General features: G+C 41.0%; 1 protein-coding gene across 2 annotated transcripts in view; it reads right to left on the bottom strand.

The window, feature by feature from the left end:
• Window positions 1-19,703, bottom strand: part of C2H9orf85 (chromosome 2 C9orf85 homolog) — a 191,046-nt gene that overhangs the window by 53,004 nt on the left and 118,339 nt on the right. Inside the window, exon 3 of one of the 2 annotated variants that reach the window (XM_036991214.2) lies at window positions 16,907-17,677. The exons of the other annotated variant lie outside the window; for it this stretch is intronic. Coding sequence (XP_036847109.1) covers window position 17,677 — 1 coding nt within the window. The 3' untranslated portion in view covers window positions 16,907-17,676. Of the gene's footprint in view, window positions 1-16,906; window positions 17,678-19,703 lie in introns of those variants that run through there. 2 annotated transcript variants of the gene reach the window in all.

The following is a 19,703-nucleotide window of genomic DNA, read 5'->3' as shown; positions in this document are numbered from 1 at the left end:
TTTCCTTCATTCCCTGGGGGGGCCCAGTGTAATCACGAGGGAAGCAGGAGGGGCAGAGAGATTTGAAGATGCTACACTGCTGGCTTTGTAGATGGAGGAAGGGGTTCACAAGCCGAGGAATATGGGCAATCTCTACAAGATGGAGAAGTCAGGGCAGGAGATTCTCCCCTAGAGCGTCCATAGAGAGCACCACCCTGCACATACATTTTATACTTGTGACATCCACAATGGTAAAATGATAAATTCACTTTTTTTTAATTTAGATATAATTGACATAATAGTTTCAGGTGTATAACCTAATTATTTGACATTTGTATACATCATGACATGATCGTAAATAAGTCTAGTTAACATCCATTGCCATACATAGTTACAAAAAATTTGCTTTCTTTAACATGGCAACTTGTATAACAGCCATGGAAAACAAATACAGTTGATCATGCAAGGGATGGTGTGGCACTTCCCCTCTCCCGCAAGCTTGATGCATCCAATACTTAGTTTATGTGGATCTGATTTCAAGAGAGGCATCTCAGTGCCATACTGTCTTCCTTTCATTCTAACAATTTCTCAGTCATAATTCCCCTCAAAACACGCAGATGGCCTATAGGCATGGAAACATACTTGTTTACATCTCCCACTCAAGCCTCTATCCAAGATTTCTTCAGCTAACTATTTATTCTTTGCCTATCCCTCATACCTAAAGATAAAGTGATACACATTAGCCTACTTTTCATCAGTTTATAAAACATTAGACTGAAGGGCTAATGGATCTAAGGCCCTCCCTTGGTCCTCCGAAGACCAGGTTGGCTTCCTTGCTGATTACATTTTCTCTGCAACTGAAATAGAACCCTTGGTGGTTAATGCCCCTTAATTGATTGAAAAGAAAAATCTTTGCTATCAATAACCTGGTGGCATCTGGAGGGTGTGGTGGGGGAGATTGAACTGATTCTATTAGCAAAGAAGGGACGTAACATCTTACCAGTGGGCACTCAGCCATAAAGCTCTCTGAAGTTCCAGGGAGCACACATTTGATAGCTGAGATGGCCACTGCTGTTTTCCTTGCTGTACCTGGGAGGAGTCGGAGCCCCATAGCTGACTGGTGGCAGAGTCGGAACTTTGCTCCACCACAACTGCCAGCCCTTGGGAGAACTACACGGGTGGGTGAAGCCGAGCACGTAGGATGGTGTAAATCTGAATCCTTAGCACATGCTTCAAGTCTCTGAGAAATGAGACTCAGGGATCTTTGAAAGAAGCAAGAGCAAAGAAATAGAAGGAAATAAGATGGCTGGTGACTGACCCCTGATCTTCATAAGCAACTCCGAGTCTGACTAAGGAATCTGGACAGAAAGAAATACTCAGATTATGATGGAGAAAAGTCTGGAGCCTTGAATGTTGCAAGCTACATAAACAGGGAACCATCTTTAAGATTTTTATTTTGTGCAGTAAAGGATTTCATGTGCTAATCCTTTTATGGCTAAAACTGCAGGCTGATGTACAATGTTGGAGACATGGAGAGAACACCCACATCTCTGGGGAGCTCTGGGGACATCTCAGCACAGACTGTCCCCGTAGTTCAGATATCTCCCCCTGTCCCTGGTCATACGGCTGCATGTCCTACAAGTAGACACTAGAGACGGCTGCACCTGCTGGTGGACATATTTCTCCTATCTTGCGTATTCTGTCGATCTTTGCAGATCATCACCGCTAAGTGATGCCATAACCTTTCTGGCTGAACCTCAAATCCTGATACTCCAATTAGCAGGACAAAAACAGAAAGGCAGGTCCACAATTTATCCTTCCCATAACTTCCTAGTGTGAGTATATTTTCTACCTTTTCATACCCACACATAGTGAGAAAAATTAATAGACCTGCCATTAGAAATTACTGGATAGAATGGAACTTCCAGGCAGAGCTATAACTAATCATTCCGGTGCCAGGGCAAGCACAAAACACGGCCTTAAATTAACTTGGTAATTCATGTCTTGGCTCCCATATGGGTGTTATTGATAATACTTACCATCTGGTAGTTTCCTATTTTAACTAACTATTCATATTCATGCTAACTAGGTGTTAAGCTTAGTGATACTACATGCATGTGCTTCTGAATTAATTACATAATCATTTAAAAAATTGGCATACTATAAATTTCAAGGCCCAGGGGCTAGTATCTGGAATAGCAGGCAGGTAGAGTTACAGCTCTGATTATGGAGAAGGAAGTGAGGAAGAAGTAGCAGTCGATGACTATGGAAACTTGAAACACAGAATTCATTAATTCAGTAAACATTTAGTGAGCAATTCTTAAGTGTCGAGTACAGTGGAAATGATGAGGATACAATAGTGAATAACAGATATTCATGCACTTAGCTTCTGGTATGAGGGAAGAAACCACAAAAACTGACATTTGCAGCACAGTAAGTCAGTGATACATGGGGTTCAAAAGAGGTACCCACCCTCAATATTGGTCACAAAAGTCAAAGGAAGTGTGACTAAGTTGAATTCTGGAAGATAGGAATCTGTCAGATGGGCTAAAAGGGTTTCCTGTTGCTTGAGATCCAGGGTCCAGACTAACACAGAACCTCCCCTGAAAAGCAGTGGAAGATCAGCTATGCATTTTAGGAAGGTCACAGTGGCTTCAGTTTGGAGAATGATTGAAACTAGAGGCTAAGAGATTATTTAGGCTCTTGTGGCAAGCCAGGCAAGAGATAACGGTGTCCTACACTGGGAGAGTGGCAGTGGGCATCTAAGAATAAGAAATATATCTCACACTTAGTTTGTGCAGGAGCCCTTTCAGGTGCCTGGGATACAGCAGGGAACAAGTTCTTGCTCTTAGAGATCTTACATTATGGTGGATCTTACATTATCATGGAACAAACCATAACTAACCTAACTTCTGTTAAGCAAATACTATGAGAATAACATCAGGTGGGTTAGAGTGAGGTGCAGGCTCTGTTTTAGATACAGTGGGTAAAGGATGGCATCTCCAAGCAGAGATTTGAAAAGGATAGAGGAGTAAGGCATCTACGTGTGGAAAGTGAGCACTTGTGGGCGACAGGGACCTCAACGTTCTCCTCTGCACAGATTAGGTTTGACATGCTGATTAGACTTCCATTTGGAGACTGCTAATATGAGGTCACATACACACGTCTGAAGCTCAAGGGAGAGGTCTGGCAGGAGATAGAGAAATTCAGGATTCAGCAGCAAATATATGCCACTAAATATCTTTGAACTGAATGAGACCACCTAAGGAATGAGTGTAGGACTGAGCTGTGGGACCCTGCAAAATTTAGAGGTGGAATAGAAGGAATGTTCTAATTTCTCCATTGGGGAGGTCCACTAAACAGAGGCTGGAAGAGATGTTAAAAGAGCTCTTCCATGGAATCTGTCAGTGTCCAAGGTGGTTTGTGGGCAAAGATGATTGGAGGTCAAGGAACAGAGTCCAGTTCACTGAATTTTAGTTGAATTTACCTGTGGAAATGGCACTAGACACTTGGGCACATGGTTTGGAAGCTCAAGAGGGAAATCTAGATCATTTGGCATATTCATCAAAACATGAGGTCAGTATGAAGAGAAAGAAGAAAGAAGAGACCAGAGCAGATCTTTTAGAAAGACATACATTGAAGGGGTTGAGCAGAAAATGAGAGGGAAGTCTATAAAGACTCGAAGTTTGTAGCTTACAACAACAATCATTTTTTGTCATTATGTCTCATGGTTCTGGGGCTGATGACTCCACTAGGCAATGCTGGCTTGGGGTTTCTCATGGAATTAGTCAGACGGTAGCTGGAACTGGAACCATCTGTTTACATTCCTAGCACCAACGCTGGAAGATGAGCATACGGGGGCTAGAACAGGTGAGGCTCATGCAGAACCTCTGTCTTTTCAGCGATCTGTCCACACCATCTAACATGGCAGCTTCAAGGTAGTCTGACTTACCTGGCAGCTCAAAAGAAAGGCAGCCAGACAAAAACAGTACTGCTCATGACTTACCTTCAAAAGTCACCTGCCACTCTTCTGTTAGTTGAGGTAGTTGCAAAGGCCCACTCAGGTTCACGGCGAGAGTACACGTTAGGTAGAAAGATAGACCGGAGCAGCGGGGGAGGGGAAGATAAAGTTCAAGGAAAAAGCTACCCAAACGCTGCCCAGGTAGGGGGTCCCACCTGAAGGCTCTGCCGGGTGATGACTTCCTGACCTATGGGGCCAGGCCAAACCAGTCCCAACCAGATCCCAGGCAAACCGGACAAAACACTGTCCAAAATACACCTTATCATAATCTCATTAAAATAAAATCACAGTTTTGCACACACAACACAAACACACACACATACACACAGACGCACACTCTTCTTGATCTCATTTTCCTGGCGTCAATCAGAACCCTGCTTGGAAACTCACCAGTAAGTCCTATCTTCTACCTTTCTGAATTACATTTGCCTAACTGGCCCTCCAACCTCCAGCCTTGGGTTCTCACCTGCAGGCGGGCCCGCAGCGCACGGTTAGCCTTCTTGCTGCGCTGCCCTGAGTGCCTCTGCCATCTGGTGGCCAATGGTGGTAACTGCACTCTGTGATCGCCCCCTAAACGAAGGCTTCCTGCGCTGCTCTTCCCGGGACCCATCAGGCTTGAATGGTTATCTTATCATCTTTTTAGGTGCCGGTGTCCTGCACCAAGTTATGCAAAGACAACAGCCTTGACTTATCAAAAGGTATGCCAACTGGTCATTGTGGCAAGGAAATGAATCGAAACCTATAACGGTGTCTGCCGTGAGGCTGCGGTCAGGGTGGGAGGTCAGGGGTTGCTGGAGGGACAAGTATGAAGAATTTAGGAGGAAAGAGAAAGGAGGAAATGTAATTCTTGGGGCATAGTGAATTCAATTCACCCAGTGGTTTATGTAGTAGTGAAGTTCAGAATGCAAGTGAAAATACCGTATGCATTGTTGAAAGCCACCGCTGGGTTCTATTCCAGCTGCACGACTGACCAGCAGGGGGAAAGTTTCTTAACTTCTCTGATTCTTAATGTCCTCGAGGATTTCCCCAGTCATTATTCTAGTACTTACCCTGTACAGTTGTTCTGAAAAGTAAACAGACTACCTTATGAAAAACACCTAGCCTGGTGATTAGCAGGCAGGAAGTGCCCAGTCACTGCTTGCTTTAAATACTGTTACTACAGAGATGATTCAAAATATCAGAATCCTTCTAGTTAAGAATAAGCAAACTTTTATTACACCCATATGCTTATGGTAAGAGAGAAATGCTAGATATCCAGAGGAAGGTTAGATATGCAGGAGGACCTGAGGGAGAAGTTGTGACTAGGACTTTTTATTTATGGGGAAGACATTTAAAATCTTTTCTTAAAAGGTTCTCTCGGAGGCTTAACAACATGCTACTAAATAATCAATGGATCAATGAACAAATCAAAATAGAGATCAAGGAATATATAGAAACAAATGACAACAACAACACTAAGCCCCAACTTCTGTGGGATGCAGCGAAAGCAGTCTTAAGAGGAAAGTATATAGCAATCCAGGCACACTTGAAGAAGGAAGAACAATCCCAAATGAATAGTCTAACATCACAATTATTAAAACTGGAAAAAGAAGAACAAATGAGGCCTAAAGTCAGCAGAAGGAGGGACATAATAAAGATCAGAGAAGAAATAAACAAAATTGAGAAGAATAAAACAATAGCAAAAATCAACGAAACCAAGAGCTGGTTCTTTGAGAAAATAAACAAAATAGATAAGCCTCTAGCCCAACTTATTAAGAGAAAAAGAGAGTCAACACAAATCAACATAATCAGAAATGAGAATGGAAAAATCACGACAGACTCCACAGAAATACAAAGAATTATTAAAGACTACTATGAAAACCTATATGCCAACAAGCTGGAAAACCTAGAAGAAATGGACAACTTCCTAGAAAAATACAACCTCCCAAGACTGACCAAGGAAGAAACACAAAAGTTAAACAAACCAATTACAAGCAAAGAAATTGAAACAGTAATCAAAAAACTACCCAAGAACAAAACCCCGGGGCCGGACGGATTTACCTCGGAATTTTATCAGACACACAGAGAAGACATAATACCCATTCTCCTTAAAGTGTTCCACAAAATAGAAGAAGAGGGAATACTCCCAAACTCATTCTATGAAGCCAACATCACCCTAATACCAAAACCAGGCAAAGACCCCACCAAAAAAGAAAATTACAGACCAATATCCCTGATGAACGTAGATGCAAAAATACTCAATAAAATATTAGCAAACAGAATTCAACAGTATATCAAAAGGATCATACACCATGACCAAGTGGGGTTCATCCCAGGGATGCAAGGATGGTACAACATTCGAAAATCCATCAACATCATCCACCACATCAACAAAAAGAAAGACAAAAACCACATGATCATCTCCATAGATGCTGAAAAAGCATTTGACAAAATTCAACATCCATTCATGATAAAAACTCTCAGCAAAATGGGAATAGAGGGCAAGTACCTCAACATAATAAAGGCCATATATGATAAACCCACAGCCAGCATTATACTGAACAGCGAGAAGCTGAAAGCATTTCCACTGAGATCGGGAACCAGACAGGGATGCCCACTCTCCCCACTGTTATTTAACATAGTACTGGAGGTCCTAGCCACGGCAATCAGACAAAACAAAGAAATACAAGGAATCCAGATTGGTAAAGAAGAAGTTAAACTGTCACTATTTGCAGATGATATGATACTGTACATAAAAAACCCTAAAGACTCCACTCCAAAACTACTAGAACTGATATTGGAATACAGCAAAGTTGCAGGATACAAAATCAACACACAGAAATCTGTAGCTTTCCTATACACTAACAACGAATCAATAGAAAGAGAAATCAGGAAAACAATTCCATTCACCATTGCATCAAAAAGAATAAAATACCTAGGAATAAACCTAACCAAGGAAGTGAAAGACTTATACTCTGAAAACTACAAGTCACTCTTAAGAGAAATTAAAGGGGACACTAATAAATGGAAACTCATCCCATGCTCATGGCTAGGAAGAATTAATATCGTCAAAATGGCCATCCTGCCGAAAGCAATATACAAATTTGATGCAATCCCTCTCAAATTACCAGCAACATTCTTCAATGAATTGGAACAAATAATTCAAAAATTCATATGGAAACACCAAAGACCCCGAATAGCCAAAGCAATCCTGAAAAAGAAGAATAAAGTAGGGGGGATCTCACTCCCCAACTTCAAGCTCTACTACAAAGCCATAGTAATCAAGACAATTTGGTACTGGCACAAGAACAGAGCCACAGACCAGTGGAACAGATTAGAGACCCCAGAAATTAACCCAAACATATATGGTCAATTAATATTTGATAAAGGAGCCATGGACATACAATGGCAAAATGACAGTCTCTTCAACAGATGGTGCTGGCAAAACTGGACAGCTACATGTAGGAGAATGAAACTGGACCATTGTCTAACCCCATATACAAAGGTAAACTCAAAATGGATCAAAGACCTGAATGTAAGTCACGAAACCATTAAACTCTTGGAAAAAAACATAGGCAAAAACCTCTTAGACATAAACATGAGTGATCTCTTCTTGAACATATCTCCCCGGGCAAGGAAAACAACAGCAAAAATGAGCAAGTGGGACTACATTAAGCTGAAAAGCTTCTGTACAGCGAAAGACACCATCAATAGAACAAAAAGGAACCCTACAGTATGGGAGAATATATTTGAAAATGACAGATCTGATAAAGGCTTGACGTCCAGAATATATAAAGAGCTCACACGCCTCAACAAACAAAAAACAAATAACCCAATTAAAAAATGGGCAGAGGAACTGAACAGACAGTTCTCCAAAAAAGAAATACAGATGGCCAAGAGACACATGAAAAGATGCTCCACATCGCTAATTATCAGAGAAATGCAAATTAAAACTACAATGAGGTATCACCTCACACCAGTAAGGATAGCTGCCATCCAAAAGACAAACAACAACAAATGTTGGCGAGGCTGTGGAGAAAGGGGAACCCTCCTACACTGCTGGTGGGAATGTAAATTAGTTCAACCATTGTGGAAAGCAGTATGGAGGTGCATCAAAATGCTCAAAACAGACCTACCATTTGACCCAGGAATTCCACTCCTAGGAATTTACCCTAAGAACGCAGCAATCAAGTTTGAGAAAGACAGATGCACTCCTATGTTTATTGCAGCACTATTTACAATAGCCAAGAATTGGAAGCAACCTAAATGTCCATCTGTAGATGAATGGATAAAGAAGATGTGGTACATATACACAATGGAATACTACTCAGCCATAAGAAGTGGAAAAATCCAACCATTTGCAGCAACATGGATGGAGCTGGAGAGTATTATGCTCAGTGAAATAAGCCAAGCGGAGAAAGAGAAATACCAAATGATTTCACTCATCTGAGGAGTATAGGAACAAAGGAAAAACTGAAGGAACAAAACAGCAGCAGAATTACAGAACCCAAAAATGGACTAACAGGTACCAAAGGGAAAGGAACTGGGGAGGATGGGTGGGCAGGGAGGGATAAGGGGGGGGAAGAAGAAGGGGGGTATTAAGATTAGCATGCATGGGGGGGAGGGAGAAAGGGGAGGGTGGGCTGCACAACACAGAGAGGACAAGTAGTGACTCTACAACATTTTGCTAAGCTGATGGACAGTAACCGTAATGTGGTTGTTAGGGGGGACCTGATATAGGGGAGAGCATAGTAAACATAGTATTCTTCAGGTAAGTGTAGATTAAAAATTAAAAAAAAAAAAAAGAAAGAAAGAAAAGGGGGATTACTCCTTAACAGGATAAAACTATTGGTAAATCAAAGATCAACGCATGCTTTAAATATCCTTAATGTTGATCACTTAAAGGGTGTCAGATGATCAGCTATGGAGGTACTCTTTTCTGATAATATTCCTTTCTCTTAATTAAAAAAAAAAAAAAAAAGCAGTTACTGTGTGCTGACCTCCAATGAGTTCTGCACAGTGGTATAGAGGGCATGTCAAAGTGTGGGCAAAGGGTCTGTTTGTTTCTACGCAGAAGATCAAGGCCTAGCTTGGATACCCAGAAAATGAACTAAGATACGATATGAGGAGGAGCTTCCGGCATCAGCACTCTCTGGAGGACTCGTGCCGGGGGATGATCATCAAAAAGCCTCCACAGGGATCCGGACGATGCTGCGGTTGTGGCTGCATCCAGCCCACCATCTCCTGGACTTGCCATAAGAAGGAGGAGGGAGATGTCTAGGCTGGCATGTGCATACAGTGAGACAACGAATTTGACTGGATCTGTACTGTTGGAACTCAACCAGGAGTTGGGAGGGGTGCAAGTTGTAGCACCCCAAAATCTCATGACTATAGACTATCTATGGTTAAAAGAACATATGGGATGTGAACAGATCCCAGAAATGGGCTGCTTTAATTTGTCTGATGGTTCAAGTACAGTTGGAAAATATCCATCATATCATAGATAAATTTTCACAAATGCCTAGGGTGCCTAAATGGTTTTCTTGGCTTCACTGGAGATGGCTGGTAATTATAGATTTGCTTTGTTTATGTCACTGTATTCCTATTATGTCAATATGTGTGTGCAAATTAGTTAGTAGTTTAAAACCTATACATACTTAAGGTACTATACAAGAAGATATGTCAAAGAAATAATCAATCCTCCCAAGTTTCCTTCATATGCTACATCTATAGCTTTTCTTCTTCCTTCCTAATTACAAACTTTAAATAGAATTCGTGCCTCATATCGAATTTACCGAGTATCATAATTCCTCCAGGTGGTAAAGATACCTCGAGACAAGTGCTGGGCATAGAAGCCACAGGGCATAAATCTGCAAAGAAGTAAAAAGCTAACCTTTGCAAACAATATGGCTTCTCTCTCACTTACCAACTTTACATTTCCCTGTATGGCCCCGGAAGATGACTGGTTAGCCAGAGACGGGTAAGATTCCTCAAGGGAGGAACAACCTAAGACAGGCACAGTCGCAGGGGGGCCATCAGGTGAGAATTTGGGGATCAACAGAGGTGAGGCTCAGAACCTCACCCCCCCTGCTTTGAGAGAAATCTTCTGCATCCGTGGATGTCTTGCTGCCCTTGTCTAGCCTGGATTAATACTTAGTCCATAGGCACACACCTGATCATCTGATCATCTACATTTGCCTTCTTACAGCACTAAACTATGTTTTCTACCTTTATCTTGCATCTACCTACCACTTCAGCATTTTATTAAAAATAAAAATAATAATAATAATAGGAGAAATGTGGGACAACATATAAATCAAGTACAAAAATCAAATGAATATTCATATTTGACCTGATGGTTTATAGGTCATATTGCATGATCAAAACCGAAAGTTTCTGTGATGACTGCCCTTGTACTGTTCACCATGTAAGAATTTATTCACTCTGTAAGAATTCGTTCACCATGTAAGAACTTGTTCGTTATGCTTCAGAAGATTGGAGACTGACGAGAATTAGGCTTGAGATGGATTAATGATTGTACATTGAGCATTGACCCCCCTATACTGAATTTTATTGTTGTTAACAACCATTTGATCAATAAATATGAGAGATGCCCTCTCAAAAAAAAAAAAAATTAGATTATAAAAAAAAAAAAAAAAAAAAAGGTTCTCTCATGTAAAATAATGGGGAGAGTGGTGTCATTGTCCCATCTTGTGTCCATGAAATAAAGAACTAGAGGGCATAAGGCCAAATGGTTTATCAGTAATTATGCTTAAACCAGAAATACCTGAAGGAGTTCATGGATCTTTTTTATGTTTTAACCCCAAAAGACTTGTATCTCCACTTAAACAGAATAAAGTCCCAGGTATGGACTGGCATATTGTGGTCTGAATTTCCACGTCCAAAGTGGAAGGAGTCTAATGTAACCATTCTGCCACCAAGCAGCTGGCAGATGTCTTCCAGGTATTGTACGTAACTGAGGCTTCCAGTGGTGGAAGAAGAAAATTTTAGTGTCTGGTTCATGGGTGGGTTGGATCAGAATATTGGGGGAAAAAGAAAATGGACAGCATACTATAATGTGACAACTGTCCATTTTCTTTTTCCCCCAATATTCTGATCCAACCCACCCATGAACCAGACACTAAAATTTTCTTCTTCCACCACTGGATCACACGGAATCCACCATGAGACCATGCGCATGAAGTAAGGAAGAGGTACTAATGCCACAGAGGGGACATGCCCCTGAACCTGCTTGGGCCTGATCTTCATGAACCATGTTTCGTCATACAATGGATTGTGGCAGCTCTCTAGGATTCAGTGGTCATGACAATAACCAGCTCACAATGAGCAAGTCCATTCTCATAGTCACTTGGTAGCCTATGGTCAGGTGCTCAGACTTGACAATGTCACAGTAGACCTCACGGAGCGGTTCTCTGCTACAGGAGGCAGGGCGTTGTCCAGAACCCTACAAGTCTGTGCTGTGATTCTCCTACTGGAGCTTGTCAGAGACTGAACAGTACCTCCCCACTGTGGATACCAACAGCATCACTGGGTCTGCTGGATCATTTAGCATCAGCCTCAGTGCAGATTGCAAGGCAACCCTAACTTGCAGTAAAATATTTTCTTGCTTTGGTCTCCCCTCAAAACTGGCTGTGCCCCAAATCCAAAGAACCTTTCATAGTGGTTGAGGGTACAAGGTGCTGTAACTAGGTCTTCTCCTTAAAGGGGATGTCCCAGCATACCCCAGACAACTGGACCCCTAACAACTTCAGTAATACAGCAACCCCCTGAATCTTTTTCATTGTATCTTTCATCAAATATGTCTAAGTAAAGCATCCATAGTATTTGCTACTTTCTGTTCACCAGGTCCAACTAGCATTATGGACCAGCATGTTATGCTGCAAAATATGATGATCAAGGTCCATGGAGAGTATTTCATGTCAGTGACCAGGAGAGTTAATGTAACCTTGGTCCAAATCCATGAATGTGCATCACTGATTTTTCCACCTTGTGAACTCTTTTAATCACTTTTACTGACAGAACTGCGGGGGGTGGGGGTTGCGGGGGGGAAGCATTCCGCAGACTAATAGCCATATTCCAAGTGGCAGATATGGAACAGTAAGATGCCACATACAGTACAGCAGCCACAAGTGGGGCTACCTGTGTTGAAGTCTTTATTTCCACAAACTGTATGGGTTTTGTCAGGGTCATGCAGTTGAATAGGAATATAATGGGTAGCCTTTCAGATTTTGAGCTCAGACCCTGCATCTATGTGGACAGCACCCATAGAAATTCCCCCGGTGTATGCTTCTCTTCGGGGAAAAAGCGAAGGCATATGTATTGTTTATACTTGCTGGAGGGTTGCAGAAGCCTACCCCCAGGGACCCATCCTTCCCTTCAAAGGATGGGCTTTGGGTCTGAGAGCTATTCAAATAAGGAAACTGGGAGAAAGATTATTTATAGTGGAAACTGGCATTGTTCTTTTGCTAGCCAATTACTCCTTTTTTTCTGGTTATAGGAATCAAGCACTTCCCCATTTGGTGACCCATTTGTCTCACTCCAAACACCACCACAGTGCATTAGCCATCACTTACAGGGCCCTTCACCCCAAAGTGCTCTGCCTGATGCACCATCCTTGCTGTTAACTAGGATAATTCTGTCTACCTTACATCTGAGGCTTACATGCCACAACCTGCCTCTGTCTTCTGAAATCTTAATATTCCCACTGACATTAGGAAGATTATTTTTCAATAGCACCTACTGTTAGTGCCAGCCCCCAAGGACAGGCACCAGTGAGTGGTCGATTCTGATGCCCCTCACCGCATTCCTTATCACCTTTATAAAAGGAGTACCTTCTGGGCCCTCTCTGAGAACCGAGTTAGCAGGTGGCTCTCTGTCTTAGGTAATAAATCTGTCCTAGGATGCTCACCTCTCTGGGCTGTTTGACCCCTTCCTCCCTATGCTCCCACATCAGTTCTGGCATCTCCACCTCATTTGCTGAAGGTTATGATCACACTCAAGCTTCAGGGAGCCATCCCAGCAGCATAGTGGGACCAGCTGCATGTTTCTCTGCTGGGGTATGTAATCCTGAGTCATGGAAGATGCTCCAGCATCATTTCACTCCTCATATCCAGCTTTATATTCTGCTCCTCCACCCCTCACGAATCCCAGTACCCTCAAAATCCATTCCTGCACATGCTCCCCTGGCTCTGTACAGTACATATTAGCCATGCTCTGGAGTTCTTTTGGTGAATACTTTAATTTCTACCATAGCGGGTATTTAACTCCCCCTCTTGAGCTATGATGAGACCTGACCCTAGCTATTGGTCTGAAGGCAATAAGCTGGAGGGTGGGGATGCGAGTGTCAGACGTTGAGGACAAACATCGTCTTGCAACACAGCTGCCTCAGGTGAGGTCTTTGCATGGTCAGGCAAGGGAGGCTGCTCGCTCTCCTCCAGCAAGAACTGTTGCTTCTGCCAGCCAGGTGGATTCAGAGGACTATGGGGAAGGGTTCAAGGGCTGCATATTCAAGTGTTTTTTCCAGCCCTGCCACCTTATTATTAAATCTTAAACCTGATTTTTAGCACAGGCTGCCCTATAGCTGAAAGAGGCAAGACTCTCTTCATAGGCTGCCAAGCAAGCCTTCTGGCTTTTACAGCTTGCCTTGAGTTAATCGTTGACTGACCTGCATCAATTCTTTTCCTTCAAAGATTCTAAGGCAGATATCCAGACAACTCCATCAGCTTTATGATTACCATTGCCCCATAAAACAACTCAAGTGCCGAGCTTCTGGACAACTGAGTGTTTCCCCTTCGTTCATGTCTCTCCTCCCAACCCACCACACCCAGAGCTTTAGCAATGGTGATGCTATAGCAGGCAAAGGATTACCACCACCCACTTACCACCAGCATCTCATGAGTAAGACATTCCCAGAAGCCTGTTCTAATGGTCTGCTTTCTAGGGCTAATTCTTGTACCAAATGTCTTAGTCTAGACACCCCCCACCCCCAAAGCAGAATGAAAGACTAGGACTTGAGTGCAGGTTGTTTGCTTGTGAGGCAATTCCAGGAAACGAGAGTGACAAAGAAGGGAAAGTAAATTAGGCAAGAAAGAAAAGCCAATACAAGTGTGCTCTGTCAATGTCACGCCTCTCCTGATTCCTCCTGCACCTCATGAAAAGTAGAATTGTCCACCTGAAGGATGGGAAGCTACAGCATTTATTCACTTGCTGCCATCCCCCACTTGCTGAAGACTGATCCTGGGGCCATTAACTATCCTCACTGCCAAGCTGCACTTGGCAGAGTCATCCTTGAATATTAATTAAAGTAATAATCTACAGAAATAGCAAAACCTCATGAATTCTGTGCCCCATGGACAGAAATCCTTTCTTTAACCCAAAAGACCATCATAATCATAGGCTTACAGGTAATGTTCATAAAGTGTTTGGTTTTTGTTACAGTTTACTCAGGACAATGCTACTACTGACAAAATAGATTGAATAAAATAGGCCGTATTAAAGCTCCATTTCAGTTCTTTTCATAAAAATAGAAAGCTCTCGAAAAATAGGCAGTAGAAATTTTAAGTGAATTAAATATACATAGCAAGATTAAATATAGATAACAATTTAACCAAGATCTCAAAAGGTCTATGATACTGTAACCTTATTGTCTAAAATAAATTACCTCAGCACTGAACTTGAGACTTCAGAAGGTTGTTTCTGTACACATTTCATGGTTATTAAATGCTACAATAAAAAATCCAGCAATAGCACACCATAGTCATTATAAAATAGTCCCTTCAACATCAAACACATACATATACACAATTACATTTAACAATATATTTGGAAAGATTTGACTGTTGGAAAACAACCATAAGAAACACTTAAGATTAATGAGGGATGTGAAAAATTATTCAGAAAACTAAGAGGTGGAGAATTTGTATGCATATATGACCATGGAATTCTCTTGTCCAAAAATCAAAGTCACCAAATGCCTGCCTTTTGGAAGATATGAGAAGTTAGTAAGTATTGAATAGGTCAAGTCCCTGAGAAAACATGAAATAAATAATATTGGCTAGCAGGTCTGTTGCAATGGGTAAAGGCTGAGGTTCCTCTGAAGTCATTCCACCCACCTGCCTCATTGTCTAGTGGTTGTCACTCATCCAGATGCTCCTTGTGGAAGGAGTTATAGCTTTAGGTTTCGAAGCTACAGTTTTGGTTCTGACTTATGGCAGGGTCCTGCTCCTTAAATTCTCTTCTCAGCAAGACTCCAGAGCCTCAGTGGATTAATAACAACAACACCTGAAATACTGTTGCCCCAAGGTTTGAGCACTACACTTCAGATAGGTGAAGGCCTGCTATTCAATCCAGTTGAATAGAGGGGTCCTCCTTGGAGATCCTAACAGGCAGCAAAATGTCAAGCAAAGAGCATGGATTCAGGCATTGGGCACGTCTGAATTTGAATTGCAGCTCACTGAATGACCTTGGGGAAATTACTTTATTCTTGACTTCTGCTAGCTACCAAAATGAGGAAGCTAATCCTGGCCACCTTTAGGGCTGGGTCATAAATAATTTGTATAGAGCTCCTGTATGTATTTTCCATTCAATAAACAACAGGGGATTTTGGTGTTGAAAAGTGTGGGCTCTAGAGTTCTTGCCATTTACTGATTGGGGGATCCTGGGAAAATTATTAAGCTCTCTATGCCTCAGTTCCCTCATCTGCCACGTTGGAACAATGCCAATCTCTTCCCTACTGGCTTGCGGTAGGAGAAAGCACATTACTACTCTTAGTGCAAGCCTTGGTGCATGACATGAACTACTCAATAGAACCTATCAGCATTATGGACTAATGTTATTGTTATTGTTTGTGCTATTTTTATCATGTATGCACTTTGCCCTGAGAACAGTGTGACTTAGTAAACTTGCCAGTTGATGACAGTCTGATTCAATACACATTCCATACTCTGCAGTTCACCCCCACATGTTTACTGCGTGACCACTATGAGGGAATCTTAAAAGGAGAGTGGGATTTTAAGAGGCTAGAGAAGGACGTGGGAGGGCATTTCACATCCCTTTAAAGGGACTGTACGGAGGAAGACGGAGTTAGGAGTTCTAGGGACAGCAGCTAGGTCTATGTAACTAGACTATGAGTTATATTCATTGATTTATTCATTTTAAAACCACTTTCCATTCACCTGTTCTTAACCAGTCACTGTGCTAAATGCTGGGAATAAAAAGGAACAGAAACAAATGATACCAAAATAAAAATTAAAAAAGGATCAGAAGCAGAGTTTTCTATCACTTGCACCTGAATAGAGCTCCTTTTCCCTGGTAGCTGCAACCACATGGCCTCCAGAGGGCGCTGATCCCCTTCAGTTCTCAGGCCAATCTGGTGTTTCTCAACAGTGAGCCAGCATCAGAGGGACCTGGAAGGTTTAACACGTCCCTGGGCCCCACCTTTAGTTCCTCTTTCAGAAGGTCCAGGTGAGACCTAATGTGCATTACTGAGCTGCCAAGTACATGCTGATGCTGCTGGTCCAGAGACCACATTTTGCTTGCAAAGAGCAAAGATCCTTCTTTGTATCTTCAGAGCCCAGGTGAAATAAGGCCAGGACATTGAAAGGAGACATTACTAAATACTTTGTGGTGCTCAGTTCGGAGAGCCCTCTGTGTTCTGGCTTCCTGGCTGGGGACTGGCCTCTCTTCTCCTGTCTCCTTCTTCAGGGCAGATGCACATTTCATACAGAGAGAGTAAGAAATTCTACCCCTAGGCCGGGCCGTAGAAGGAACAAAACCAATGAGGACATAACACAGGGTACAATACAAGAACTGTATAATCTGAGGGAGTGAAATGATTATAAAACAGCAGGAACTCTTCCTTTCCTTAACAGTGTCTTATTTATTTTGTAGGTCCCCACAAATTCTAGAGCAGAGCTTTGTCCCTGGTGTGTGCCTAATATATGTCTGAAATGAATTGAGTTAACAGCTTATGACATCCCCTCATGCACAGAAGTACAATCTACTTTATGTTATTCACTTGTTCTTATACAGCTGTATTTATCCAAAGAACTTTGAATCATTTATTATTTTTATCATTTATTGCCACAACTTTCATTGCCCAGATTCATTCTTCCTTATCTCTGTACTATATCTTTGTTGGATCATTATCTTAGAAATTTGTGCTTAATTACTAGTCTCAAATTTATTTCAGTGTCATGGCTTGTCGTGATGATGGATTGTTTTTGAAGAAAAATATGCATGAAATTTCCTCCTTAAAGCTTATCAATCACTAGTTACTCTTCATTGTCATCAATGATCTTCTTCAGAATGAAAATTGAACATTCTCACTTATTTTTTCCCTTATCTATTTTACTGTGGTTGTGTGCCCCCTGCAGAGGGAGGGCCACTAAAGAAAGCTACATCATGTTTTCTTCCACAGAAATATCCCCAATGGCCTGGAGGTCTTCAAAACATAGACAAAAGCAGGAGTAGGAGAAATGAGGAGTAAGAAGAGACGGCCGTTGCATCTAGATCCCCAGTAAAGCTTCTCTGTGGACATCATTGGGTTCCAAATAGAGGACAAGATAGAGAATGGAATAGACAGAAGAGCAACTGACAGCTCCACCAGCAGCAGCAGGTAAAAGGCTTGCCTTAGGCTTCAAAAGGATAGGCTGGGAAGAAATAGGAGCCAACATGGGTCTGAGAGAAAGAACAAAAGAGAGTTATAAAACAGAAATTAAGCAATACATGGAGACAAATGAAAACAAAAATACAACAGTCCAATATTTATGGGACAGTCCAAAGGCTGTTCTAAGAGGGAAGTGCATAGCAATACAGGCCTACCTCAAGAAACAATAACAATCCCAAATAAACAGACTAAATTCACAATTAAAGAAACTAGAAAAAGAAGAATAAATGAAATCCAAAGTTAGTAGAAGGAGGGGCATAATAAAGATCAGAGCAGAAATAAATAAAATAAAGAAGAAAATAATAGATAAAATTAATGAAACTAAGTGCTGATTCTTTGAGAAAATAAATAAAACAGTTAAACCTCTAGCCAGACTTATCAAGAAAAAAGAGACAGTAAACAAGTAAACAAAATCAGAAACAAAGAAGTAGTCACAGTGGATACCACAGAATTATTAGAGAGTAGTATGAAAAATTATGTCAATAAATTAGACAACCTAGCAGAAACAAACAACTTCCTAGAAAAATACAACCTTCCAAGACTGACCCAGGAAGAAACAGAAAATCTGAAGAGACCAATTACCATCAATGAAATTGAATTGCTAATCAAAAAACTCCCAAAACACAAAATATCAAGACCTGATGGCTTCCCAGGTGAATTCTAACAAACATTTAAAGAAGAGCTAATACCCACCTTTCTTAAAGTATTCAAAAAAGTAGAAGAGGAGAGAGTAATTCCAAACTCATTCTATGAGGACCACATCACTCCAATACCAAAACCAAACTCACTACAAAAAACCAAAATTACAGAATAATATCCCTGATGAACATAGATGCAAAAATCCTCCACAAACTATTAACAAACAGAATTCATAAATACATCAAAAGGATCATCCATCACAATGACCAAGTGGGATTTATTCCAGGTATAATATTGGTGAATCAATCAATATCATATACCACATTAACAAAAGAAGGATAAAAACCACATGATCATCTCAAAACATGCTGAAAAATAATTTGACAAAATTCAACATCCATTCATGATAAAAACTCTCAACAAAATGGGCATAGAGGCCATATAAGACATAATAAAGGCCATATATGAGAAGCCTACAACTAACAACATATTTAATGGTGAAAAGCTAAAAGCTTTTCCTCTAAGATAAAAAGAAGACAAGGATGTCTCACCACTTTTATTCAATATAGTACTGGAGGTCCTAGCCATAGCATTCAGACAAGACAAAGAAATAAAAGGCATCCAAATTGTTAAGGAAGAAGTTAAACTATCACTATTTGCAGATGACATGATATTATAAATAGAAAACCCTAAGAACTCCACCAAAAAACTATTAGAATTAATAACTGGATCATAAAAGTTGCAGGGTACAAAATTAATACACAGAAATCTGTTGCTTTCCTATATAATAACAATGAACTAGCAAAAAAGAGAAATCAGGAAAAGAATTCCATTTAAAATTGCATCAAAAAGAATAAAAAACATAGGAATAAACCTAACCAAGGAAGTGAAAAACCTACACTATGAAAACTATAAGACACTCATGAAAGAAATTTAAAAAGACACAAATAAGTAGAAATCTATCCCATGCTCATGGAGAGGAAGAATTAGTATTATCAAAATTCCAACAGCATTTTTCAATGAACTAGTACAAATAGTTCTAAAATTCATATGGAAACACGAAAGACCCCAAATAGCCAAAGCCATCCTGTGAAAGAAAAACAAAGTTGGGGGAATGATGCTCCCTGACTTCATGCTCTACTAAAAAGCTTCAGTAGTCAAAACAATATGGCACTGATACAAGAACAGACCCATAGATCAACAGAACAGAATAGAGAGCCCAGATATAAACCTGCACATATATGGGGTTAATTAATATATGATATGATTAATATACATATTGGTGTCAATTAATATATAATAAAGGAGCCATGAATATACAATGGGGAAAAGACAGTCTCTTCAATAACTGGTGTTGGAAAAACTGGACAGACAATGAAACTGGATTACTGCCTGACT

This window comes from Manis javanica, chromosome 2 (genome assembly GCF_040802235.1).
Source record: "Manis javanica isolate MJ-LG chromosome 2, MJ_LKY, whole genome shotgun sequence".
Lineage (NCBI taxonomy): Eukaryota > Metazoa > Chordata > Mammalia > Pholidota > Manidae > Manis > Manis javanica.
Note: the sequence above shows the minus strand (reverse complement) of the source record. Positions and strands in the feature narration are given on the sequence as shown.